The 27,843-nt window shown below is 48.1% G+C and overlaps 1 protein-coding gene across 3 annotated transcripts in view; it reads left to right on the top strand.

The window, feature by feature from the left end:
* The window catches only part of GRIA1 (glutamate ionotropic receptor AMPA type subunit 1), a 161,431-nt gene extending 134,199 nt beyond the window's left edge, over window positions 1-27,232 (top strand). For 2 of the 3 annotated variants that reach the window (XM_080399376.1, XM_080399377.1), the window contains exons 15-16: window positions 5,971-6,105; window positions 8,363-27,232. In XM_080399376.1, the coding sequence (XP_080255502.1) occupies window positions 5,971-6,105; window positions 8,363-8,551 (324 nt within the window). In that variant the 3' untranslated portion in view covers window positions 8,552-27,232. Of the gene's footprint in view, window positions 1-5,970; window positions 6,106-8,362 lie in introns of those variants that run through there. The other variant, XR_013930010.1, reaches the window with a different exon arrangement.
* Window positions 27,233-27,843: the final 611 nt, after the last annotated feature.

The following is a 27,843-nucleotide window of genomic DNA, read 5'->3' as shown; positions in this document are numbered from 1 at the left end:
AGCCTGCATGCATCAGTGCTAGAGAAATCCCATAGCCAATAAAATGCCCCTAAGGAAATGGATGTGAAATCAGTTTAGTTTAAAACAAAATCCCTACAATACTGTACTTTATCACTATTCTGGTGGGGAAAAAAAATAATGAAAAGAAGTAGATGTAGTGCTTCATTCCACACAATAGTATAACCAATAGGGACAGAAACAGAAGGTTTGGGACACATGGGTTTATGTGGATCGTATGACCTCAATATCAATCACATGTTATTTACATGTGCTTGAAAAACACGATTACACACATGTGAATCACATGTGAATAAATGAGATTGGATCCTAAAGTCATGAGAGCTGCTTGAAACTCCATGTGTGAAATCAGTAAGTGCAAGCCTGAAAACCGTGTAAGCTTATACTGGGAGTGGAAGATCGCAGGGAAGAGTCTCAGCTGTTCCACGAAAGGGTTACATCCCTGTTCCTTGCTCAGCATCCGCACCATGTCGGCAGCAGCAGTGCAATATGAAACAACAGCAAGAGAAATCAACGTTAACGCCACCAGACCCTCTCTCTTACCTACAGAAAGACCAAGCAATTGCATTGCTCACTTGTTCTCTGAATGCAGCCAGGCAAACATACCCACCTGGGGTTTATTGCACCTACTGTAAACAAGCCAAGCTGCCCAGCTGCTGCATGAACAGTCCTGCGTCCCCCCCCATCCCCATGGTGTCCTCGGTGCAGGGGATGAGGCAGGCCAGGCAGGGCTGAGCACCAGGCACATCTTCCTCCATCCTGCCCACGACGGGCACAAAACCCACCTGTGCTTTGGGGGCACAAGCCGGACCACGCACCTCTCCTCTGATAGCCAAGGTTCAGAGCAAAGCTTGAGAGGATGGGGACCGTTTCATGCCTTTCCTCCCACAGGCATGACAAAACCTTCCCATTTCTGTCTATCGCCAGGTTTAGCTTAGTTTGCCTTTAGAGGACTTTCAGAAGGATAAACGAATGCTAATGAAGAGGGGTGAGGGGGTAGCTGGTGTCAGGTTTGTATCCAAGGTTTCTAGCCAGAGCCAAGTAAAACCTCTGGTATTTCCCAGACTTATGTCCATTGGTCCCAGCTGATGTTCCACACTTGTAGCTGACTTCTGTGCATCCTATTTTTTATTTATTTATTTATTTATCTATTGCCCATCGAGTTTTTTTTTCCAGAGAAATCCCTATAAAGAAACAGTAGATACATTAATGGATCTGAACTAAAACTCCAGAGTCTCTGCTGAGTATTTGGGTATGTTATGCCATACCAGGAGGTGCTGGGCAGCTGTGCTCAGGGGCTTTGATCCAGGACCACCACAGCCCTAGCTATATTGCCAAACAGTGGGAAACCCCAGGCAGTGTCCTGCACTGGGAAGAGATGTCCCTGCTGCTCTTCTCCCTGCAGTAAACATGTGGCAGCCACCCCTTCCTACAGGGTCAAGGTTTCTTCATGGACACGCATGTCCAGCACTTCACATAGCTAGAAACCATCCATCAACTCCTGGTCCTGTCTCCCAGCCTTTCTGCAGCCCCTTCCACTTGCCATAGCCAAAATAATCCCAGAAGAGAGACAGAGACTCTGTAACTAAGCGGTTCCCTAAAAGTACCCCATTTTACAAACGAGCACGGGATGAACAGCTGTTTTTTACAGGCTATGAAATATGCTGTGGGCTTGAAAGGGATTCCTTGTGTTGTTGGAGGGTAATGACAAGGTGGACACTAAAGGTCAGGGAAGAGGGATGTGATTCGCCTCTTCCCTGGGCCTTTGCAAGGCAACGGGAGACAGGAAGTTTTTCCAGACCGGGACTGGGGCGCAACCTGCTTGTGGGGGCAGCCAGATCACTTCACGCAATTAAAGGAACGTCATCAAATCTACAGGGATCTCCCAGTCCTCTTTTCCAGTTGCAGGAATTGTGCTTTTGTTAAAAAAAAAAACAACAAAAAACAAAAAAACCCCCACAAATTCTGCTACCACCTTGCCCTGCCTTTGCAAGGAATTGGCTGGTTCTGAAAACAAAGGTGTCTTTCCATGCTGGGCAGCCTCACCCCTGCAACTGGCCACCCACGTGCTCCTACCCATCCCCTGGCAGACCCACAGCAGCGCTCCAAGCCAATGGCCAGCGCTGTGTCCTTCATTGCTGAGCTTCAGGCCTTGCCCCAGCAAAGTCAGCCTGGTGTTTGGTGTAAAATCTCAACTTCTGGAGCTGCCACCTGCTTCAAGGGCAATTCATCTTCTATGGAGACCACAACAACTTGAGGTGCCATCACCCTGTGCTGTCATGGCCATGCAGGGTAAAAGGAAGGACCAGCCCTGCTGGGAAACCAGGCAAATTTGGCCTTAATGCCTTTCAGCCAAAGAGGATAAATAATGACAAAGAGGATGACGGGGACAGTGCCACGTTTGAGAGGAACAGACGGGAAGGTGCCTGGTTGCTGCAGCAACAAAGCTGGGCTTTCGGAAAGATGGGTTTTTCTTTCTCTTTTCACCTGCCAATCTTCCCCCCACGTCAGCGCTCTGCCACTGCGGGAGACGAGCAGTGACATTTACACTCCCACTAACAAGCTGGTTCGATGATGGGCAGCTCTGCAGGAGAGCATCTGGTGTCACAGAGCCCAAGCAGAGAGGATGGGAGGGTCCTCTCAAGCATTTAGCATGATTTGGGACTTTTTATTATTACGAGCATTATTAGGGCAGGAGCGTGCATGGAAACAGCAGGCAAAGCCTCAGTGGAGCATGCAGCGTTTCCTACCATTCATGTGCAATCAGTGGGAGCAATGAGACGCCACTCTTCCCCAGAGAACATCTCAGCGTGTCCTGCTGGGAGAGGGAAGGAAACAAAAAAGCAAAGAAAAAGGAGAAGATGAGCAAGAAGTCAAGTGACATCATGGGAGCAATTTCACTTCTCAGCCTGGCAAAGTAAATGCAAGAAAAACACAACAGCTCTGAAATTAATTGCATGAAATAGTGGTGCAGGAAACTGTTTTGGGTCATCTCCTCTCTCTTGCTGGTCGATTTGCTGCTGGCATCAGGAGGAAAGCAGAAATTCAGAATGAGCAACCTTTCCTGGCTGCCAGACTGCTCTGCCATCGCAGCCGGCTGCGAAGGTGCCCTGCTGGACCAAGACCCCCAAACTGGGGGTGGAAATACAAGAATGTCATGGCCAATAAAACATGAAACTTGTGTATTCCCATGCCCGGCAGAGCCAAGGAAGCTGGGTTTCCTAAGGATCTGTGACTCCAAGTCAAAGACCCATGTGGAGTCTCTGATGCCTCATATGGATTGCACCAATACATTTATTTGAGTGAGAGCATTAATAGGCTTTCTCTTCTCTACAGTACAAATCTTGGAGGTTCCTGGTATCTTGGAGATCTCCACCCTTCTGTCAAATCAAGGTGAAAGTATGGGCTGAAAGTTATTAGTAAGACACAGACAAATAGGCTGCTCCACCTCCTTCCCTGTCCTCAACCTTCCCTCTGAGCACAGCGCATGGGCTAATCAGGCACTTTTCATTAAGAAGCCAGGCTGAAAGGTCAGGATGTCACGGAGAGCAGCCCACCTCTAGTGTCTTTGTCCCTCCCTGAAGCTGGTGCAGCCCCTTCAGACTGAATTTGAAGAGGCAAAGTAGCAGATGTGTTGTAACCCAGTTTTCTCAGAGTAATTTCTCTGCTTTTCTAAATCTTCACTAAAAAACTCCCTACGTTTTTCAGCTGGTGCTTAAAAGTATACCCAGTAATCTGCAGAGAAGAGATGGCTGAACAAACATACAGTCAAGCCTGGGGGAAAAATGCATGAAGGCAGATTACAAAAGACCAGATAAATAATTCTTCAAATATGGAAACCGCAGAAATTAAGAGGATATTTGCAGTAATCTTTCATTACAGACAGCACACAGGAAGCATTGGCAAGATTGCAAACTGGCCAGCGTAGGAACGTTATACCTGGGCGAAACCAAACCTGCCCACCGCATCTGCAGCGGTGCAACACACACGGTGACAGCGGTGAAACTCTTGGCAGAAATGTCAATCAAAGAAGCATGGAAAATGAAATCACTTGTGGAGTTTTTTCCAGTGACTAAAACTCTGCAGGGGTGATGCCTAACCAAACCTCAGCATATTTCAGCAGAGGATTCAGGATGGAAAGTTGCTCCTCGTGGCACTGGAGCCTGCGGCAAGAGCTCCGTGCTTGGCAGCTCACATGGCCAGTGGGGCCAGATGAAGGAGAAGCAGGAAAAAAACATTTTTTATCATTCTTGACTGGAATCCTCTTTTCTTCTTATTAAAAAAAAAAAAAAAAAAGAACAACAACCAAAAAAAACACCAACAAAAAACCCCCAGACGTTAAATTCTGTTATGGGAAGGGTTTTTTTAATTTTGAGAATTAAAGTGGTTTCATCCATTGTGAGTTGACTTTTTGCCATCAAACCCTAATACAGCAAAAGACCAAATCCTTTTGCAAAAGGTACTTACCTGAAAGACAGTGCCAGTGCCAGGCAGGCTGCTTTTGAATCAAAACCTCCTGTGCTCATGTTGGCGTTCAGTTTTGGACCCTTTCAACATTGCTCTAATATAGTTTTCTGCTTCCTGAATCCTTGTCCTTCCCAAAAAGTGTGGGTTACTTATTGTAAAACCTGCCAAGCCAAGCAAGTGAATCAACTGTCCTACAAGGGCAAGGAACAAACTGTGCCACCCACAGGTCCACGTGCCCATGGAGTAGCAGGGAACACCAAGAACCGTACAGAGGCTTCGTTACCAACTGCAGAACTTCTACAGGCATAAATACTGTTCTTTCACTGTGTGGCTGCATCTCAGATGATCCATATGCAATTTTCCTCCCACATCCAGGGAGCAGGGCTGTCAACGCTGGTCAAACCCTGATTGTTCCAACAGATTTGCAATGACCTGTTGAGCTTGCCCTGGGGAATCTGTACTAGCAAATTGGGATCGAGTTGATATTGCAGAGCAGTGACAAGCCCGGAGCAGGGGGCTTCTAGCTGGTTGCAGTACAGAGAAAATATGTCCTTGAAAACAGGAGCCTTGCACACGGAGATGAGCCAAGATTTTGGGTCCTGCTGCTGCCCAAATTATCCCAACGCTCCAATTCCACCCGGTCAGCACAGAGGAGAAGGTTTTGAGAGCTGCACGGAGTGACATCAGGGTTAGATGTGGGGACTCTGCCTCCCCAGCAGTGAAACTGGTCTTTCTGAAACTCACCTCTTCCCCAGAGAGCCGTGATAATTCATTAGGCAATTGTATAATCGGAATGTAGCTGCTGGCTGGGAGTTGTGGTCCATTAATAGCCCTATTTATTGCCAACCAAATAATTAGCTTAGACATGCATCAACGGGTCTTGATTACATATAAAATAACTGCCTTATTACATAGAAATCAAATGAGTTTCCGAGGACAGCTCAGGTGTCACCTCAACCTCAGTATCGAAGAGGAAAAGAAAAAAAAAAAAAAAGAAGAAAACCCAGCCATTTCGATGTGTTGCTCAGCAACAGAATTTGCGGGGGAAACAATCTAGGAATGAAGGAATGAGCATTTCCAAGAGAACAGGTTATTTCAGGCAAGACATCAGGGACAAGTAAATGTCACAGAGGAGGAGAACTTTTTTTTTTCTTCTCCTTTAATCAATAATTTAAACTAAGCGTTTTGGGTAAAACAAGCGTTTAAGTTAGCTGATTGAAAAATGGAAATCCCAAACCTTTGCAAAGAGTCACGTTGCTGAAGAAATGTTTATTTGTTTGTGTGAGGGAAACATTAGATTTACTAGACACTGAATTAAAAATTGAAAATGCTCTTAGAAATGTCACTTGTTCATTTAAAGGGGAAGATGATGTAATGCTTATATTGCTCTATTGTGCAACATCCCTCCCAGAGCAATCTCATATTAATTTTGTTGTTCTCCTTCCCACATTCCCTCCCCTCCCTCCCTTCTCCTTTCTCTTATAGGACAAGACAAGCGCACTGAGTCTCAGCAATGTGGCGGGGGTTTTCTATATCCTCATCGGTGGGCTCGGACTAGCCATGCTGGTTGCCTTAATCGAGTTTTGTTACAAGTCCAGAAGTGAATCAAAGCGGATGAAGGTGGCAACCCATTCCCCGGCCTTTCACACCTTCTCTCTGATCCTACCCTGGCTCCAAAGCTGCCTTCAGAGACGGATGCAGCCCAGACCATGGGTGGAAAGCCAAGACATAGGGACAACGAAGTGACCGTGTCACTCGGCTCACTAGAAAGGAATAGGAGCATCAGAGGAAGCTAAAGGAGGGTCAAGTGGGCTGTAGTGGGGAGCTGACGAGAGATCAGACACGTGGCATAACGCTAGCTCAAAATCCAGATATAGAGCAAAATCATAGCACAAACGGTGACAGGAACACGTCGCCGTTCCTTAAAATTAATGAAAACAGACTACAGCAGCGTGGATGAAGTGTGCTAGGGCTGGTGTGATACAGCCATTACTGCAATATGACAAAATCCTCAAAGCCAAGCAGTTAACAGCAAGATAAAACTGGGGTAGCACAGCAATGAATCACATCCTATTGTTCCCTTTGCTGGCACCGTTTGCAGGTTGGCGACAGCGATGTGCGCTCAGAGCGCTGTTGCCCTGGCATGGATGATGTGGGTCTCCAAATTCAGAATTATGGGTCCTCTTAGAGAGAAGTTGGCCTCGAATATCTCCTGTAATGTGGTGGAGTTTTTTCTCCGCCCTGTCATGGTCATGCAAAGCATCCTTCCTGTGACCCAGGAGATTTGTTTCAGCCCTAAATTGTGGTGTGTCTAAATTTCAGTGTCATGTCAAAAGTGGATTAGATTTGAGAGCCTTGGGGATACACATTTAATGCAGCATCTGCGGAACAAGTACATCTTGACTCAGATGACTAGCAGAGGTGATCCCTTATACAGATACCATTGTGTGCAAGGGTACAGAGGGATCTGGGCTGTGAGAGTAATACATCCCTTTTCTTCCTCATCTTGACCTCTCCCATGAGCATGGAAGTAGTCCATACAAGTATATGAAGTATGCAGTGAGTTTCATAAAATCAAGAGCTTTTCACTTCCCTGAGCACTGAAACTTACCCAGAATCAAATGGAAAATAAGCAATCATTTCTTTGGGGTTTATGTCACCATTTCGCAACATGCTTAATGTTTTGTCAGCAATAACAGCACTTCTAATTCACTGAAAATGTGCAACAGCTCTTTTCCCATTGAGGTTCAGAAAATTCTGCAGGCGATGAGAGGCACATTGATCACAGGTGTAAGATAATGTGAACGATTAATGTCCCTGAATATACAAAAACTAAATTCTAATTGCTGTCTACGCTGTAAAGCTAGATATGCCACAAATACACTGTGAAAGAGTGTCAGAATGCAATAGCTCCACAGTTTTAAGGAGATTCTGCCCTGCTGTTGGCTTCCCTGTGTTACTGGAAATGACCCACTGATTCACGTACCTCAGTGTCAGCTTGCAGTGCTTTTGCCCTTTAAAAAACCAGCCACTATGGGAAGGAATCGTTGCTCCCAGTGTTAACATCTGGTTGAGGCTTGTCCCTTTGGCTGGCACCCACCACCAGTGGCTGCCCCACAAAGCCGTTCAGCAGAGCCCAGGCAAGCACCCAGATGGGGCTCCAGCTCCACGCCTGGCAAGGCACTAAGTTGATTGCTTCTGAATAGCTGCTCCAGATTTATCTGTTCTGGATAATTCTTCACCTGTATATCCCCGTCCAGAAAGGATGATGGTGCCCTTAGAGATAGCTTTAACACAAAGGCACCAAGTGGACTTCATCTCTTAGTTTAATTGTTCTAAACAGATGGTTTCCTTAGATCTCTGAAAGCAAACACTTTGGATGGTGTCTGGAGCAGGAAGATGAGATTTAGTTTCCTGAATTAGGTTTGCATTTCCAGGTTACCTCAGTCATCACTGTAGACAAAAACATAGGCACGTGCTCTGCTTCTCACATGAGAAAAGTTAAACATATGCTTGCAGTGAGTCAGAGTCCACAATGCATAACAGCACTGGAGTAGTAATAGCATATCTATGGGGGAAGTGTGTATAATACCTCTGCTCAGATCCAGGATGACTGTTCTTATGTTGTAGAGTTTGAGTAGTTTTTGCATATGACACGTATGCTTTATAGCCCAAAATACTGCCGAAACATTTGATTTTTGAATGTAAAGGAGGTGCGAATTAACAGAGCAGATGCAGTAGGGACATGCAGGAAGCAAGAGCCTGATTGGAGACAAGGAGGGAGAGAACAGTGACAGAAAGACAATGCTGGTTTATATTGTAATATCTCCAACATTGCTAAGGACAGGGGGAGACCCCCCCCGTCCTTCCTAAAAAGGGTTTTTGTTTAATCCCACAGCAATCAATCAACGAAGCCATACGGACATCAACCCTTCCCAGGCCGGCTGCAGCGGGAGGCAGTGGAGAAAACGGACGTGTGGTCAGCCACGATTTCCCCAAGTCCATGCAGACGATCCCATGCATGAGCCACAGCACTGGCATGTCCCTGGGAGCTACGGGATTATAATTGGCCTTTTGACCCATTGCCTGGGTGAGAGCAGGGGCAGCCCAACTCCACCCCCTCCAGAGCCAAAAACAAACCCAACACCAACAAGACAAACGATGATGACAGAAGGGACAAATTGGATGGATCATCTCGAGGAAATCAAATCTATTTCCCTTTTTATTTGCAAACAGATCCACCGACAGGAGAACAGAAACAGGTCTGTACTGCAATAAGGAGAGTGTAACGGGATTTAACAGACTCACGAACCATCCCTGATCAAAGAACCACTGGAACACTAATGAGGACTATGCCATTTTGTTTTAACTTGGTTGTTAATAAGTCTTAGTGTGTGCAATATATATATTTTTTCTTACTAATTCCTGTGGTGTCAGGGTAACATCAGCCCTTTCCCCCTTCCCTGCTCACTCCTTCAATCTGGTTTAGTTTGGGATGCAAACCATAATGTCTGAGCTACTAACAGCAAAAAAGAAAATCCGATCAATGGCAAGTTGAACTCCCTGCAGGGCGTCAGCATTGACCCCTTTTGTCCATCATGATTCTGCCTTCTGTCGTTCTGTTGTGAACTCGGGCTGGGGCGTTACTGCACACAGCTCTCCCTGCAACGGGAAGGACTTGGTGCAAGAAAGAGCCTGAACAAAAACACGAGGCTGTTTCACAGGGGTAAAGTCACGAATGAGTTTGGAAACCCCAGGTAACCTGAGGACAAGTAATAATCCTTCCAGAGATGATGAGTGGCAGTTCAAGAGAAGAATCATGTGCCTGGAGTGGAGAGTGTCACGCATGGCAGATAGAGCAGATGGTTGGTCTAAGATCATGGTTGGCTGCTGTTCATGGAAAAGGGAAAGTAAATGCCACATTACCCTCACATGCAACTCTCCTGCCTAGGTTATTGGGGGCTAATAAGCAATTGTGAACCATTTCTTCATTGCTTAGCTTCTGTGTGTGCTCCCTTTTTGGTGGTCACATAAGGGAACCACCCTGAGCTGGGAACAGACCATCTCAAGACATCCAGTTCTAGATGGCTGCCTATTAACCAGTAAAACATGCTAGAAGTCATGGGGCTGCAATGGGAATATCCCTGCCTTTTTGCTCTGAAATCCCTTTATGGCCATTCTACCAATTAAAAAGGACATTCTGTTTATAGTTGGCCTGAACGGCTTCCTGGAAGGACCTGCTGAAGCAAACCAAGAACGAGACCCTAGAAGAGCTTCATTCAAGTATCCATGACAGTCGACAGCAACAGGGCTGGTCGAACTCAGCCTTCCCATCAAGTTGTGGCCTGTCTGGGTACAAAACCCAAAGTAGCAGATTCCCACTCATGTATCCATAGAGAGGGGAAGCATCCACAAGCAAGGAGAGCAGGTTGATGACCCCAGACTCGGTATCGCAGAAACCTGCACTGCCGGGTGGGCAGCTGGGTGTCCAGCCACAGGCATGGAGATCAAAGGGGCAAGGATGGTGATCCAGAACTGCACAAAAGGTTCATTCCGTGAAACACTGGCATGGACAGACAAATGCTTCCCACCCTGGTGGGACAGAGACACCTCCCCAGAAGTAAAGAATTCCCAGGGGAGCATCAGGAGAGAGAGAAGATCTGTGGGGCGGGGAGCAGTGAACCCACTTAGCCTTGTCCCATCTCACTGATGGCAAATAAATTTCAAAGCTTTTCATAGGACACAGCAAATATATGTCCAGGGACTGAGCTGCTATTGGAGTGTTCTGAGCTGCTTTTCCTTTTTTTTCTCTCCTTTTTTTTACTTTTTTTCCTTTATTTTTTCTGCTACATAGCAAGAAAGAAGCAGGAAAAGAAGGGAGGCAGGTGAACAGAAGGTGCTGCAGGCAAGTGACTGGCACAGGTCTGTGAGAAGGATATGTCCATGCAGCTGTCCATAAGTACAGCTGGAAGCTGCCTGAACACCAGTTTCCATCAGCGTACCAAGGTGCAGAGCAATACGTTTACCACCTTTAACACCAGCCTGGTCTGAAGTATCTGTTCCACTTACTCACTTGTCATGCAACACCTTGGAGACCAGAATGTCAGAGTCAAGGTCCTAACAGCATGTCTTGTGCCGATATGTTTTCCTCTCTCCACCGCTGGAAACGGTTGTGATCTTCATCTCTCATCACTGAACATGAACTCCGTCATCAGCCACTCCAAACACCTCTTCAGGTCATTTTGTGTTGGTTATTATTATTTTCAATCCACTTTTCTTACTTTTAACTTCAGTTCTGTGTAAGTGCTAGCACAGCGGAAGCATCCCACAAGCTAGCCTGTTTCCATGCCCAAAAGCCCTCGGATGCATCTCCTGACCCAGCTCTTGCCACGTCCCGGACCTTGCCATGGCAGTGCACCACCGGGTGCTGCGGTGGGAGCAGGCTGCCGAGAGCCATCGGTGCCCCGTCCTCCTCCAAAGACAGGACCATGTGGCAGCAGGTCACGGGGAGCCCAACCGGGCAGTCGGATGGTCTCGTGAGAAGGAGCGCATCAGTGCTAGGACTGGCCGCCTGTGATGTGAAGATGGGAGATGCTGTTTTCAAAGGCTTTTGATCAGTGGAGGGGTTTAAAAAAAAATTAATAGGACAAAAGCGTGGAAAATGTTAACTTGTAATATGTATTTTTACTACACTTTTCTTAAAAATAGAGTAATGGTAAAACTCTTAAAGACATTGACATTTTTTCTCAACAGGAATCCATATTTAACAGTTTTGGCTTTCATTAAATTTTGCTCTTTGGTACTTGGATCTTTTATTTAACAGCTATATTTGTTTTAACTCTCTTTTGTTTTTTCTTTCTTTTTTTTTTTTTGTTTTTATTATTTTGGCAGTGCTGCAAAGGATTTTGCTTTATCAAACGCAACAATGTTTTTCTTTTCACATTCTCTTTTTTTCAAGCAACATTTTTATTGGTAATTATTATTTACACAAAAATGAAACTATCAGCTGGAATTTTAGCACCAAGGATCCACGATCCATTTTTCATACCTGTCCATGCCATTTTGTGCCAGTGCTGGATGTGTGGAAATGAAAATGATGTTATCCCTCAGGCAGTATTACCCAACCTGAATCAAACGAGACTTCCTTGATTATTGCTGTGTCTGAGTTGTGAACAGCAGCCAAATAAACTGCTTCAGGTTGAAATTGGGAATCTATCTAATATTTACCCAAAGGTCAGGAAACTAAACATTCGTTGGGTTCAAAGTTAATGATTTCGCTTTGTTTGGAGTTTTGTGGGGTTATTTTCTGGGGAGGGCTATTAGTGGCTTTTAGCTTGTTTTTAGAAAAAGAAAAGATGTGGTCAGCTCAGGGAGAATTCAGAACCAGCACTGGTCCAAAAATCCTCACCAGGATCAGCTTTCCTAGGAACTCCCATGCTGTTTCAGAGGCTTAGACACTGAAGAAGTTTCTCACCCAGTTTTCACAGCGTTAACCTGCTAAATTCCTCATCCAAAAGTCTGTTCAAGGGGAAAGAGCACAGGATTTAAAGGGCCTTGGACATCCGTGCAGATGCTGACAGATTCAAGGTCTCCAACATTCAAAAGAGAATGTTTTACCTGCTGGTAAGTTTTAAAGATAAAGTCAGCAAGGGGTCAAATGAATACGTTTTGAAAAGGGCTGTGAACCCTCAGGCCTCAAATACAAGAGACTCCCAGGTGATGGGACCCGGAGGAGAGGTTTTCCAGGGGCGGGCTGTGCTGGTTCAGCCCATTTTGGTCTCCCACAATTGCTCAGCCACTCGGTACCGTGCTGTGGGCTTGGACCCTGTCGCAAAATGCTCTTCTTGCTCAATGGTTCACTCTCAGTTCCCAGTGAGGTTGCAGAAATGCACAATAAACATTCCTTTGTATCTTGGCATAAACAAGACAAAATACCCTCCAAATATTCCTAGTAAGAAAGTCTCCAGCAAGAATACAAAACCATCGTCAGCAATTATTGAAGAAAAAAAACCAAAACACTGAACCTTGAAGTGGAAGAGGTGAGAAACAGATGCATCACCTAGTCTATCCGTTTGCTGTGAGATGATAACCCTGGCATCAGGACACAAAGCTGGGAGTCTCCAAAAAGATTTGGCTGGACCTTTTTGTCCGTGTACCCACCTACCATCACATGCAAGGAGAACTTACTTGCGTAAGCTCAGTGAAGGGATGGGGCAGGGGCGCATCAATTTTTGCTGTAACCCACTGGGTACCACTAACCTGTTCAGTTCCAGCAACTCAGCCACATAGCTCCATCACGATTTTTGGGAGGCGTGGGGAAGTTTGCACTGTGAGTGCTCAGTTTTCAGTGACATGGTCAGTCACTCAGGTCTCACACATGGCTCTGAGTGCCTAGGAGAACATTTTTCTAACAGGTCAGTCCACCATGGAGGCACATGTCAGAGCTTAGGTGACCCATCAAAGTGGTGTGTTGTATCCTTAGGACATTGTTGGTACTCTTCACTGCCGTGGTATGAGAAATAACAGCACAGACTGGGGCTTGGCCGGCGGAGGTTGCTCTGAAGCACCACCTTGGAAACTGTAAGAGATGGGTTCAGGTCCTTCTCACCAGCAAAAGTACCAGATTAACCCCAAATATCTTTTAGAGATTTGTGTGTGATCTGTTCTCTGACAGCTTTTATAGCTGCTGACCTCTCTTAAACACAGATTCCTCAGTTGTCTTCATGTTTCCTATGGGCACAAATCAATTCGTCATCCACCAGTGCTGGTTTGGTGTCTTGGCAGCCCACTGCTGGCTGAAACCCCCATGCTTACATCTCTGCTACCCACTTAATTAACTAAGTAACAGAAATACAGGGATGTCACTATGCCATGCGCAGCTGCCTACCAGCACGCAGGAGGGCAGTGCTTCTGGGGCAAAATCCACATGCAGACCCCAGCTCAAAAGATGTGAGACAGTGTCAGACAGACTCTTGGGCTCCGTATTGCTCCAGCTTCATTACAAAGATTACACCCCTCCCAGCTTCCTTCTTGCATAGTGCTGCTCTGTTCTTTTCCAGGCACTTGGTCCTGATGGTTTCAGAGTATGAGAGGGATAAATTTAGTGTGCAAGGACCTGGAAGAGGTTCCCCTAGGCATGGAGGGGTAGCTTGAGACTGATCTCTCCATCAAAATCCTGACCATTCCCACTTTGGGATTCTCCACTCAGCCCTGACCTGCAACATCAACTCCCAATTCTCTTCTGTCCATCCCCGTCTCTCCTTCACCTGTACACCAATCCCAGCCTCAGCACTGCCAACTGCTCCCCTGACCTGGAATAGGCTCCGGGTATGTACGTGGTGGTTGTCTTATTGCAGATAAGTCTATATCATTGTAAAGCTTTAGAAAGCAAATGAACTCACTTTCCTTTGGGATGGGGGCAGAGAGGTGAATCCAGCTCCACGCTGGGCAGAATTGATCCCATGGCCCATCACACTGTACTAAGACAGAACAGAGCCTGTCTGCAAGTGGGGTGTTATATGAAGGCACAGTCTTGCAAAGTGCTAAGTTATCGGGCTCTTCCCAGAGCATTTAGATCAATCTCCCTTTGGCTGGTGTGCACTTATCCCGAGGAGGCATCGCTGTCTGGCTGCCAGGAGGTACACCTGGCTCGGGGATGGGGAGAGGCAGGGTGCTGGGCATCATCTCCACCAAGCTCGTACCTGAGCGAACTCACCTGCTGAACGTGTGCAAGGGGAGAGCTGCCTCTAGAGCAATGAAGCACGGTAATCCTCGCTCCCAGAAGGGATACTGAGAAATGTAATTAGACAATGTTTGCAAATCCCTTTCTCATGCACTAATTGTATAGTGCGCACACACACATACATGCATACACAGGTATTAAGAGAGCTGTTGACAGTCCAAATTAGTTGTCAGGCACCTTTTCATTCCTAAGGATCAATACAGTATAATGTAACAGCCACAAAGTATGTTCATTACTCTGCAGGGCTGGTTTAACATGCTCTCTGGATCCCTTTGGCAGTAATTCCTCCTCTGTTCGAGCTGGCATCAAAATTAATGGCATGTCGTGTTCTATAAGTCCTGACTTTTTAGATGAAAGGTACATGGTGTTGTTTGCATCAGTATTACAGTGTAATAAATCAATGCTTTCCCATTGGAAGGATTTCAGACGATTTCACAACTTGCTCTCAGGAACTCAAAAGACAACATGTCTGCCAGACCATGGGCCAATAAAAAAAGAATATTATCCATAAAAACAGGAAAAGGAGGGGAAAAATCCCCAGGCATTTCATTGCAGTGTTGTTACCTGGTTCATGTAGGATGCTGGAGCCAGACAGCAATGCCGAAGTCTCATCGGGCCCCATCACACGAGGTGATGCACAGTTCAAGGGAGCATATTCCCTGCATCAAGGAGGTTACAGGCAGAGGCTGGGAGGGGGAACACAGCCTGATTGCACTTGGCCAAGTAGGAGCAGAGACAAAGGTAGAGTTTGCGTTCCAATTGCCAGACCCTAGAACAAACTGCTCCCAGTTTTCACAACGGCAGCTGGAAAGGAGAAGAGGAGCAAAGACTGAGCGTGCCAGGACAGAGCACCCAGCAAGTCCCTGAAAGCTGCCTACAGAGCTATTGTCCCAGCTCCTGTGGTAGCTGCTGCCCAGAGTGCAGTTCACCTACTTAACATCTTTGCCAAGCAAAACTTGAATTCCCCTGCTCCCAGGAGCACATGTGCAAGGCAGGAAGAGGCTGAACTTGAAAGGGGAGCCGTTTTGCTGCCTCAGATTAGCTCAAACTATGTGACAAGCTTTCCTCACTTCAAAACCAATGTTGTTAACCTTGAAATCTGCATTATTAATATTTCAACATGAGTCCCATCAGGAGCTGCCAAAAGAGCTCTCCTGGACTTGTGACGGCTCGTCCTGTTTGATTCTAATCATATATGAATGCATGAGTTAAGAAGACATCATTAAAAGTACATTAAGTTTAATTATGCTAGCAGCCGCAGACAGTGGGAGCATCAGCTTAATGCAGAATGCATAATTAGATCAGACCTAACCCATTAGATACATATTTGTTAAAGAAAATGTTCCTTGTCTATAAGTGTCACTACAAAGTGATCCGTAGGGTTTGGAGAAACAGCACCATTATCTGGGGACTACTGTCCCCCCTCCCCCCTCCCTGCCCATCACCCCTGTGCACGCTGCTGAGCCCTTGCTCAGCTCGTTGCATATCCAGTTTTACAAAAGCACACAAAAAACAGAGCAAGGAGACCCTGTGCCCTGGCAGCCAGGCCCTGGGGAGGTGCTCTAGTGGACCCAGATCCCCTTTGCAAGGACCTGGCACTGCGGAGCAGACTGTAGTGCTCACAGCCCTGGGCGGGGGCATGGCCTCACAACCCAGTTAGACCAGTGCAGCTGTGCCTGGGGATGGAAACGGGTGGTTCCAGCATGGCTGATGCCCTTTCACAGACTCCATCCGCTGTTGGCTGCAGGGTGGGTTAGGACAACTTTCCAAACTAAAAAGAAAAAGGCAAAAATAAACCAAAATAATAAAAGCAAAAGCATTTCATCTTTTAGGGCTGGTCCAGCTCTCTCCACTAACACCAGGAGGGCAGCAGCTGGGGCCCACGGCTGCGGCAGCAGGGAAGGTGGCAAGTCCCTTTTCCCAGCAGCACGGTGTTACAAACCACCCACTGCACTGCTCTGCAAAGCCACTGCATTCGAGGGAAACCCCCATCACCGGTGGGCTTAAGCTAAGCCTTGTAATGAGCAGCCATGGGTTGCCACCCCCATCTTGACCCCACAGCAGGGCTGCAGGGATAACTGGTACCAGAAATCCCTCACACCACTGAGCAGCACCACTGCAGTAGGGACAACAGCTCGGATGCCTGAGCCTCCAGGTAACCAGGTTGCTGTGGCTTGGTGCTTCTCAGCTGGGATACATGGAATCCTGTAGCCATGTGCTTCTCCCATGGAGCAATTCCAGCATATCGCCCAGCCCAGCCCCTGTGGCAGTGGTCCCTCCTTGGCAGAGCATTTCCCAGCTCCCGGGGCCAGCCCCAGAAGTGATGCACCTCACTGGCATGCTGCTAAACCACAGCGCCCAGGGGTCTGCATGCTCACGGCCATCCTCCTTGGTGCAGAGAAGGGTGAAGTTACTATGAGCCTTTAACTGCCACAGGTTATGCACACCCATCATCCCACAGAGTAACTCAGCTCCGCTCTGGACATGGAGAGGTTCTGTGCAAAGCTGAGCTCCCAGTCCTGTTTGAGGATGATTTCAGCTGATGTCTCCTCCAGCCTAGAGACAAAGTGGGCTGGAAAGGGGAAGAGGTCAAGGCCACCATGGGACACGTGCCTGGAAGCTGTGGGTGAGAGCAGGAGTAATTGAGGTTCAGGAGGGAACCCGAGAACCCCACACTCACTGGCACTCAGCACTGTCAGGAGACGCTTACACTTAACAGCCCAGCCGAGCCCTCTAACACCTGCCTAAGTGCTGAAAATTATTGCTATTAAAATATAATGACCTCCTGCTGCCTCTCCTCTGTGGAGCTGCGTAAGGGCTCTGTTAGGAAGCCACAGCACAGAGGCACAGCCCCACAGGCAGGGTTCAAACCTTTCTGAAGGTACCTGTTGCAGCTGAGGGCTGGCTCCAAATGGACCACAATTACTGGTTAGGCAATAACTGAGATTTCCAGGAAGTTTTCTGAATAAAGCTTCTGCTAACTTGGGTTTGGGGATGGCTTTTTGGTTTGGTTTGGTTTCTTTTTTTGAGAGAGAATCCCTACCAGTAAGCCCATTTTATCCGTATTTCATTTTCATCCTTGCCACCTCCATCCCATCTCCACCCCAGCCATGCAGGCAAGGGTGGCACGAGCAGGTTAAGCTGTGCCATGGGGTCCAGGAGGGGATGAGCTGGGGGTCCAGCAGCCTGGGGGGCTCCTTCTGCCCCCCATTTTGCAATGCTGTGGGACACCAGCGCCATCCTGCCCACAGGGTCTTGCAAAGGGGGTTGGAGGAACCCATGTCTGGCTGCTGACCACAGTTTCCATGTTCTCTGTTTTTCAGGGTTTTTAACTGACAATGATCATCAGCATTTCTAATTTCAATCTAATAAACATAGGGAAAGACCGGATAAAGTCTGTCGTGATTTTCTTTCCCATTTCTGTGCTGAAGTGTATCTGTTTGCCAACAGCCATCAGAAGCCGGAGTCCTGGTCCAGCTGAGAAGCAGGAAAAGGCATGGCAAAGACGGGAAAACTTTCTTCCCCTAAGCTGTTGAATTATAGTGAATTGTACGTACCCTTAGCTGCTGATGTACTTTTTGGCTGGGAGATGTTTGGGGAGCTATCTGGAAACAATCTAACCTCCCAAGGCTTTTTAGAGGGCTCATTGATCTTTCTAAATGGGCAGCAACTGACGTGTTCAAAGCGAGCACCCTGTGCGTAAGTGTTTGCACACGTGTCCATCTGTGTGTTATTTAAAAATAAAGCAGCAAACCCCCCAAAAAATCAAAGATGAGCACAAAGAGCAGCTCTTCGGAAGAAAGAAATGTGAGGACCTTTATATCCTCACTATCAATTCCCTTAATGTGGTAATCCACATGGCAAGATGAAAGGGCAATCGGGGTCCTCTTAATTGTTCTTTCCAAAGAAAAACAACCAAACAATTGCATTCATTCAGCAATCAAAGGGAAATCTAAGTTAACCTCTTCGTGGCCAGTTTGCCCCAGCTGGCTGCTGACATTCCTGATGGGAGACAGGTTATAGCTGCAACCCTGGAAGCCACAAGCCATATTTTCCCAGGGACTCATAAGCAAATTTTAGGTTCTAAAAACCTTCTCTGTGACCCCACCAGACATCTGGCAGAATTCAGCAAGATGTCAAATATCTCTATCTACCCTGCAATATTTGACAGGATCCTGACACAGTGACATGACTGCAGGGTGATCAGCTCTTAGATTTCATTTGAAGAAGTGTTTTCACTCTGGTGTAAGACAAATCTACCCACCCATCATAGACTATGTGTCATTTTTTTAGTACATTTGCTGATTATCCAAAGAGCACTAAGAGAGCCTGAACACTGCTACAGTGACTCCTCGATCCTCTATCACACTAATGGGCACAGAAAGGGCTGCAAAGTCCCTTTCTGAAAAAAAATGGAGGCACAGAAAGATTCCCACGGGATCAGTGATACACAAGAAGCCCAGGCAAAGGGACAAGGGACTGACCAGTCTCCTGGCCTTCAGAGGGCTCCCCTCTTCTAAAGTCAGCAGATCACCACACTGAGACCATCCTGCCCAGTGCTCAATATTTCCAGAAACAGGGACATGCCCATGCTGCAAACCCTCATCCTTTTTAAAAAGATTTTGTGATGCCATGAGTTTGTGCCAGGTCAGAGAGGAAGGGAATAGCCTGAGGTTCTATGCAGTAAGGCAAGCAGAACTCCACTTCATCCTCCCTCCCTTCCTGTTATGTTTCCTGAAGGTACCAAAGTGTTAATTCAGAAAGGTATTTTCAGGTTTAAGAGAAGCATAGCCCAGATGTAGCTTCATGGTAAATGCTCTGAGTCCAGCCTGCCAGGTCCTATAAATAGCTAGGACTTCACGACAGCAGCACTACCTCCTCCATGGGAATGGCTTTCCAGGGCAGGGGTTTCATCCCTGGTGTTCCCAGCATCGCCTGATGCCGCACAGAGTACCACGCGTGGGCTACAGTGAGGTGTAAAGGTCTGTGCCTGGAGCTTGGTGAAGAAAGGGTTAACACCATACCCAGCTATTAACTGCAAAGCTGGGCCCGACTGGGAGGAACTGGGAGATTGCCAGGAGCTATAAAGGTGTGCTGGGAGGGCAGGGAGGGCTTTGCTGGGGGAGCTGGGCTAGGGCAGGAGCAGGAGGCATGGCTAGGATTTGGAAAGGGATGCAGCTGGCTGCCCTAATGCAGGAGCCTTCTGCAATCAGCCACTGCACCCTCTCTTGGATCTGTGGAGCAGAGGGGAGAAAAGGCACTTTCTTGCTTTTAATACCACAGGTAGGATGGGACACTTTGTGCTACTTTCTGTCTGAGCTGGTCTCCGAGCAGATGTGCAGGAAAGGGCGCCCTTATCCTGGGATGTGGCTGATCCCTTTGACGTTCTTCAGCTGCTGACAGAGGCAGGAGGCCACTGCTCAGGAAGGGAATGGGAGGGGGCTAAGAAGGGGTCAAGAGAGAGCTTCAGAGCTGCTGAATCCTGTGCCTGTGGCTTCACAGGAGACTGGTGCAAAGTGAGGGGGGTGACGTTAATGTTAAAGGGAATCGGGGCACAGCAAGGGAGAATCTCTGTACACTGAGCAAAGGCAAAACTCAGAAATGTGTGCCCTCAGGTGATCTAACCCAACTGCTTTGCAGGCCAGGAAATACTCCTTGGCAACTGTAGTGCTGTATGCCAGGGAGAGCAAATATAGTCTGTCTCCAGGCCAGGGAGGAATAACCAAACTCACGCAAGCAGCCTGCAAAGGAGAAACAGCCCTGTATGCTTTCCCAAAGACAGAGCATGACAGACTGCTGTGATTTGCTTTGTTTGTCTGTTTTTCTCCTGAAGATGCTTGTCTTTCTAAGTGAGGGAGGTGTGGTAGGTTTAATGCAAATGAGCTTCACAAAAACATTTGATTTTGTGGGGGAGCTCATTAGCTAAAATGACGACTGTAAAAGAAGAGTTGTCAAAGTGAGACATCTAAAGAGAAGATAATGAGTTGTACTGCAAAGCATAACTGGTAGAAGGAAAGGTACATGTACAGTTTCTCTGACGGTTTTATCTTTCAACTAATGTTAATTCGCATGAACTGAAAAACTTTGAATTTGTGGGATAAAAAGACAGGATGAAAAGCAGTGGTTCAACACCATGATTGAGGGGGGAGACTGCAAGGCTATCTACTGCTAGAAAGAGCAGAGGAAGATCTGGGTATGCCTGCTGGTTACTGCGTGGATGTTTGCCACCAGTGGGATTGCATGCTACAGTCACCAAAATGAAATGAAGGGAAATAAAAAAAGGCAAACTGATTAAAGGGTCACAGCAAGAGAGTTCCAGCTGGGAGAACACTTTGGTGACACCAAAAAAGTTATGCTTCATCCTGGCCAGCCACCATCAAGAAAGCAGACCTAAAACTAGAATAACTGGGAATTCAGCTGTGCGGGAAATCCTTTCCAGCCTCATTTATTTTCCTGCCTACCAGCAGTATGGGGGGCACTGTTATCTAAAGGGCCTCTATCTATGAAATGTCTTCCCTGTGCTGTCCCAGGGGTTTGCAATCCTACTTGTGAAGTTACTGGGCTATGGACTTGCCAAGAGCAAGGGAATGTCCCCTCCCTGGGCTAGCTAGCCCCAAATTGTCTGCAAAAGGTTTTTAACCTGCCTGAGAAATGTCTCCTGAAATTTAAGCAAGGAGGAAAGCAAGATGGAGAAGGGGCCAAGGACACAGCGAGCTGGTAGACAGGAGAAACTGAGAGAGGGGAGGGTTGTAAAGCAGATGCTGGTGCATAGTGAGTAAGTTGTAATGAGCTGTGATGGAGCTCGTCCCCAGCCAGCCGGTGTGCAAGGTGCAGCAAGGCTGCGAGCACAGCGCCGAGGGGCTGGGAGGGAGCGGAGAGCGCCGGGGCGCTCCGTAGGTGTTACTTTTCTGATTTAATAAGCCTCAGCTGCTCCCTGCGAACGTGCCGGCTCCCTTCGGAGGTGCCAGCTATGTAACTGGGGCATCTCTCTGGCCCCCGTTGTCAGCATCTCTTGAAGGTGAGAGAAAATTCGTACGAGCACCAGGTTTGCTGGCTTTGAGAGGCACTGGGCTGAGAACAGCCCGCCTCGGAAATACTACCGAGCTGACACGTGGGGCTCCTCCTACGCTTGGCAGGGAGGCAGAGAGGGAAGGCTTAAAAGCATAATTTGTTCAGGAATAAAAAAGCAGCGTCTTTGTGCCAGTTGGCTTGGAGGCAGTGAGGTACAGCAGGGAAAACAAGGTTTTACTTGGTGGGTTTGTCATCTCTCTGGTAGGGACTGGCTCATAGTTACTGCTTTTTGCCACTTCTAGGTAGATTGCATGTGAAAGAGTGGGTGGTTTCCTACGGTGCCCTGATATGTAGGTTGTGAAGCAGTAGGTTTTCAGTGAAGAGGTTCTGAAGAGCTGCAGGATGCCAGCAGTGAGGCTGGGAATGACCCTGTGGAGTGAGGCAGTGCCTCCTTTCTGCTCGGATCCAGTTTACCTGGGGTCCAGGTGCTGCACATCTCAAATGCACCCCCTGCCATGGTCACAGAGCCCTGAGCAATCCTTTGCCACCAGCAATGAAGGAGAGGAGATGCTCAAAGTGCAAGTTACTCTGGAATTATCTGGAGGCCTGGGTGTTCCTCCATAGCTCAGGTCAGTGCTTGGACAACTTCTCAGGTTTTCCCTTTTCCACCCACTTCAGCAGAGAAAACATCCCAGGGTTTTTCCCTGACACTGTAAGAATGTGGAGACTTGTCACCCCGGGTGATGGAGAGGGGCAAGCCCAGCTCACGAGGGACATGGTGGTGCAGAAGCCACAGTGGTTCCCTCTGCAATCAGCACCTGCTGGGCAACAGAAGGGCCAAAATCACTTGGGCCTTAAAAGCCATGGAAGATCTGTCTTATGATGGGGTTTTTATTTCACTGCCTGATTGCTTTGCCCTCCTGTCCTCTGTTCTTTGTCATGTGTAAACACATTTCAAGGAAAAATGAATTCCCAAGGTCCCAGATCCCACCATGTATCCATAAACAGTTGTTCTGGTAAGCGTTGCAAAGGGCAGGGGATCCAGATGGCTGGTGAATATTGCACTAATTCAGTTTTCACATGCAGCAAAAGCGCTCCCAAAGGAACAGAGGAGGAGGAAGATCTTGTCATGTCTCACCACTTGTTTAGAAACCAACTTCGGGTCCCATCGGTGCCGAAGTCCCAGGACACATCTTCTCGCTCTGATTTATAGCTACAGCCACGGAGAGGTTTCTCTTGCAAGCTAAAAGCAGCTGAGAGAGGAACTTCAGAAAAGACGAAGGAAGGTGAGCTGCTCCAGCTCGCGCAGCCCCGCCGCGGTGCCGCGGACGCTGCCTGCCGCCGCCTTGCGTGGCGAGGGCCAAATGATCGGGATAATTGTTCTCCCAGCTCTCCCAGCAATTCACTGACTATGTACATTTAGGTTTCAATTAATTTGCTGGCTCTAAATGAACTACCTCCTATTGCTTTCAGCAATCAAGCCTTGTTAATTGAAAATAGCATTTATCTTATCTCTAGGAGAAGGCTGGACAAAAGTAGGGCGACAAAATCCAGTATGAAGGTAGCACCAAGTGAAAGGAGAGGGAAAATGAAGGCAAGGGAGGAGAGCAGCCAAGGGAAAAAGTTCAGGCTTTTTTTTTTTTTTTTTTTTTTTTTTCCCTCAATGGCTTTAGTGCTTTCAGGCTCTCCTGATTTGGAAGGTGGTGTTTTTTTCTCACCTGGACTTGTGTGATCCCACTTCCAGTGCATGTCAGCAGGGCTATGTGTGCTTGGGGGAGCACTGGTTGGTGCTGCAAGGGCTCGTGAACAGGGGCTTTAGCCTCACTGCTCCCTCCAATATCTCAGTGCTGGCAGAGGCCACCGGAGCACAGGATGAGTAGCTTGCACCTGGGTAAACCAGAGCACAAGCAGTTGCATTCAACGCATTTCCTCGGGTGCTGAGTGAACCCCAAGTAGTTGTTCACCCCAGCTTTCTTTTCACAGAGGTAGCCATGCTCCTGGAGAAACAGAGGCTGCAACATCAAAAGTGTCTTGAAAACGGAACAACCCCAGGAGTCCACCTCCTACTCCATTTCCCAAGGAAAGTCCTTTAAAAAGATTGCCAGCCATGCTGTATTGTTTGAAGAATGATCCCAGTTCCTTACCTTTAAATTGAGTTGCAAAGTAAGTCCTTCAGACGTGAGATCTAGCACAGGTTTGGGTTTCGTTTTTTCTCTTTCTTGGTCTGATTACTTAACCCCCCTTTGTGAATTTCCCACCAACTGAACCTAATGTTATCTCATACACACAGTCGTCATCTCATTAAAGGGAAAGCAGAGAAACTGACTTTAATAAATTTTAACATGCTGCGTGAAAAAATCTGACAATTAAAGCTTCCTGCCCCCAGACCTTTGAAAGAGACACGTGGTAAATCCCCTTCAGTCTTTAAAGTGCGGCTCATCCTTTGATAGTGGCATGTGGTGGTAGGAGAGGAGGCAGGGGAAGGAAAGAAATAGGAGCATCAGGATTTAAAGACACTGACAGACAAAAGATGACCCTCCGTTTTTCACCCTCCTTCCAGAAATCGAGGAGAGAACGAGCATCATTAGAAGAAGACTGATAAGCCCGGCTCACTCTGGAGGGAAGGGTGTGGGGAGGGAGGCAGGACGGAGGTGGGTCCAACCAGGCAGCACTGGGCATACTTCATTACAGAGGGGTGCTCAGTGAACGGCATTTACCCTCCAAGTACAGCTCTGTGATGATTTTTGTCGCTGCTGCTGCAAGCAGGTGGATACCAAGCAAGGCCATGGACCAGGTTGGCTGGTCCTCTGTAAACCTTGTGGGAAAGCATCCTAGAGATAAATTCATCATCAGGATAAATTCATCCTGGTCACTACTCATTGATGACAACCACTCCTAGTATTGTCTTTCTGGAGAAATGGTTTGGGATTTTTTTTTTATGGACAGGGAGAAACAGGTTTATTTTATCACTGTTGAAGCTAGGACAGTGGGAAGGAGTTGTACTCAGCAGGTGTTCAACTTTCCTGTAATCAGATGGGAACCTCTCAGGGTATCTTGGTCCTCCTACCACCTTCTGAAACCTTGAGCAGGTTTTCTGATCTCTCAATCCCCTGCGATTCCTGATCAGTTGTACAACAGAGATGATGATCTTCATTCCCATTCCCTTATGGCTCATGTCAAAAGTGCATAAAGGAGCACAAACCTCTTGGAAGAAAGGCACAAAGTAACTTTTTTTTTTATGACTTAGACTCTGATATCCCTTATTTGGGGCCTAAAAGCTTTCTCTTTTTTCATTCCACTTATCTGATCCTTCAGATGACAAGACATGGTGAATGAAGGAGATTTTACAAGAGAAATCACTGATTTTGTGCACAGACAGATGAAATACAAGCAGTGAGGAACTGATGATAGACAGGAACTCATTAGTGTGAAAACCCTCAGGTGCCTTGTAAGGTTTCTCCTCCGAGTCTGCTGAAGTGATAACACCACTGGAGGTGGCTTTTCCAGAAAAGGAATATCCAGCCAGGGACTGTCAGTTTGATTGGATTGCAATGAAGCTTCATATCATGCCTGAAACACAATCTGTGGAGCCAACAAAAGTTTGCCAGAAGACAAGAACAGGACAGGAGACTGTGGTGCAGCTTGGCTTTAGCCAAGGTGAGAGCCAGGGGAGGTGAGCTGCAAGCTGCAAATGGAGAATATAGTAGGTGGGAAGACATGAGGAACTTGCTGTGGGTAGGCTGAGGAACCCAAAATGATGCAGAGCAATTTTAAAAAAAAAGAGAGCTTAAAGTAGGTGCTGGATAGGTAACTGGGAGAGTGTTGCCTCTTCTCCTCCAGAGGGAAGGAAAGCTGGTCACCCTCCACCGACATTGCTTGGTAGCCACATGAAGGGGCACTACTGCCTCTGCTTGCCTCTGTGGAGCACAGAAATGCTACAGGAAGACTTTTGCATTGAGAGCTGTTGATCCAGCCTTCTTGGAGTACCCAGACTTCTCCTCCCATCTTTATATAGTTCCTGTGACCATTCCTTCCATCCCCATCTTTCTTATCACGTTTCCCTGCCTGGAGAGATGATGTAGTAGATGATGTAGTCACTGGGGTAGGCTGTGCTCCTGTGTCAAGAGAAAAGGTCTCCTGGGTGGTCCCTGGTGTGATGGGCACACAGGCATCTCACCTGCTCTCCCGGTGGTGTTCCCTGCCAGATCTCTAGTTCTCTCCTTGCCACCTAGTGTCCGCTCGTGTTTAGGATTCTGATTTATCCCTAAGATTCAAGTAATATTTGTGCCTTTTGGTGTTTAGGGAAGATATTCCTTTTATTCAGTTGCCTTTGTTGATGCTGAGGTCAAAGAGGACAGACTATTTTTGCTGACACCAGCCCCGTTCCATGTGCTTGCAGAGGCAAAGCGCTGTGCATGTGTGTTTGTGAAGGGGGTGAGAGGGCACATTTCTCCAGCGGGATCTTTGAGCCCTTGGAAAAACAGAGAACACAGCTGCCCTGCAACCCAGACCCACCCAAAGCTTGTGCAAACCCGTCAGCTGCCATGTCCCAGCCACCAGCTGCACCGGGGACAAAGCCCAGGAGAGGAGCCCACACAGGGCAGCACAATGCACTCCCCCCTCCCCATCTAACCCCAGCCCCTCGCACCCCATTGGTGACCCCCATTCCCACCACTGCCCAGCAAATGCTGCCCTGCGGCAGCAGCTCACCCAAGGAGGATGAAGCCAGGAGGGTCCCTGCCCGCTTGGTGGCTGTTGCTGGGTGGCCTGGGCCTTTCCTATGCCAAAAAAACAATATTTTGGGGAAAGCTTTTGTCCCGGCTTTGTGATTTCAGCAGTTATTTGTCAGTCTGTGTTAGCAGATGGGAGGGGATGCCCAGCACTGGCTGCACCATGTCCTGTGCTGTCATTCCCTTTGGCATCAGACCCAGATAAGTGGTCCAAGCACCTCAGGTCTCCTGTCCTCCAACCCAAAGGCACAAGCCTTTCCTTATCAGGGAAGAATAGTCTGTGGGCCTTTCATCACAACGACAGGCCCTGCTCTGGCCCCCAGGACTCCAGTTCTTCTGTGACTACAGCAGTGTTTGATTTCCAAGGCAATTTAGTTTTGGGCAAAAAGAAATCTCAGCCCCCCTGGCTGCTGCCTGCTGCCGCCCGCCTGCAGCACCCCAGGTCAGAGCAGCCGCTCTGCTCATCAGCGGCTGGGGGGCAAACGCGCCTGGGAGCCCCAGGCAGGCACACCAGCCAGGGGCTGCGGGAAGCCGAGGTGTTTGATGTTTGACTTATTTATTTATTTAGCAGCCAGTGTCTCTGCAAGAGTCCCTTTCTGCAGAGGAGCGATAAGCTGCTCTTGGCTTCCGCTTGCCCACCCCTGCTGGCTCCATTTCTGCCAGGCACCATCTCGTTAGCATGAACCAAAAAGTCCCTGCTTAGATCTCTGCCAGGCTGCCCTCCCTGCCCTGCCTCTGAAACTGCCAGCGTGTCATGGAAACAGCCAACCGAGCTGCCAGGCTCAGCAGCGTGTGCAAGGGAGAGGGACGAGGGATGAGGGATGGCTCCAGAGATGCCCCAGGAAACCACAAGACAGAGATGCAGCTCCAGAACTAGATCTCCATTGCCCTTCTCACAGCTGGGCTGGGTATGGTGTGGTATACAAGGCAATTTAAATACGTGTAATTAAGTCAATCTGCTTGCACAGTGTTGATTTGCAGCTAAAGGTCAATAATACATGTCTGAGGCTGCACTGGAGTGGCTGAGGGCTGAGCCCAACAAGCCCTGTGCTTGGACTCCTTCCCCCACATCACAGGTGGGAGCAATTCTCTCGACACAGACTCTGTGCGGGGACTTGTACCTCTCCATGTGGGTGCAGCTCACCCCCAGGTGTGCCCAGCTCCTGTCCTGCTATGCGCTCCTGCCCACCGCTGCTCACAGTGCCCCTGGCCACCACGCTGCTCCACCCCACACTAAAACCTCCTCGCTCTGCTGGGGTTTGGGCAGTGCTCCCATCAGGGCAGAGCTTTACCAGGTGATGCTCCCGCATCCCACACATCCAGTTGTTCCAAGCTGTGATGCCCCTGGCCATCCCACTCCTCCTCCCAGCCCACTGCAGCTGAGCAGCCAGGAAGGGGAGACACGCTGCTGGAGAGGATCAGATCATTTTAAAAAGGAGTTGGTACGTGCTTCCCACCACAGCATCAGGCTCGGTGCGCCACAAGCTGAGAAGGGGAAAGCTGTATATCCAGCGGAACCTAGCAGGGCAGGAGGATGCTGTTGCCCAGGCAACGGTTTTGTTTTTCTCACCAAATACAAGCCAGGCGAGTTACGGCAGAGCCTTTCCCATGGGCCAGGCCAACACCGAGAGGACATTTGTTAACGTGCATGGGCTAGTTGCTTGCAAGTGCTAAGCGTGGGGATGCTGGAGGTACAGAAACATCGCTCCAGTCACTGAATTAACAGACACCCTCTCATGTAATCAGGAGCTCGTGGCTGCATGCACAAGCCCTGCGCTGGCAGTAACTGGGCTCCCATCCCAGCTTGGCCGTGGATCTGCTGGTCAGTGCTGGGCAAACGGTCCCGCTTTCACAGAGCCTGGGAGCAGTGCATTG

Source organism: Falco punctatus (genome assembly GCF_963210335.1).
Source record: "Falco punctatus genome assembly, chromosome: 8".
In the NCBI taxonomy this organism is placed as follows: domain Eukaryota; kingdom Metazoa; phylum Chordata; class Aves; order Falconiformes; family Falconidae; genus Falco; species Falco punctatus.
The sequence above is the reverse complement of the archived record's forward strand: the minus strand, read 5'-3'. Positions and strand labels throughout refer to the sequence as shown.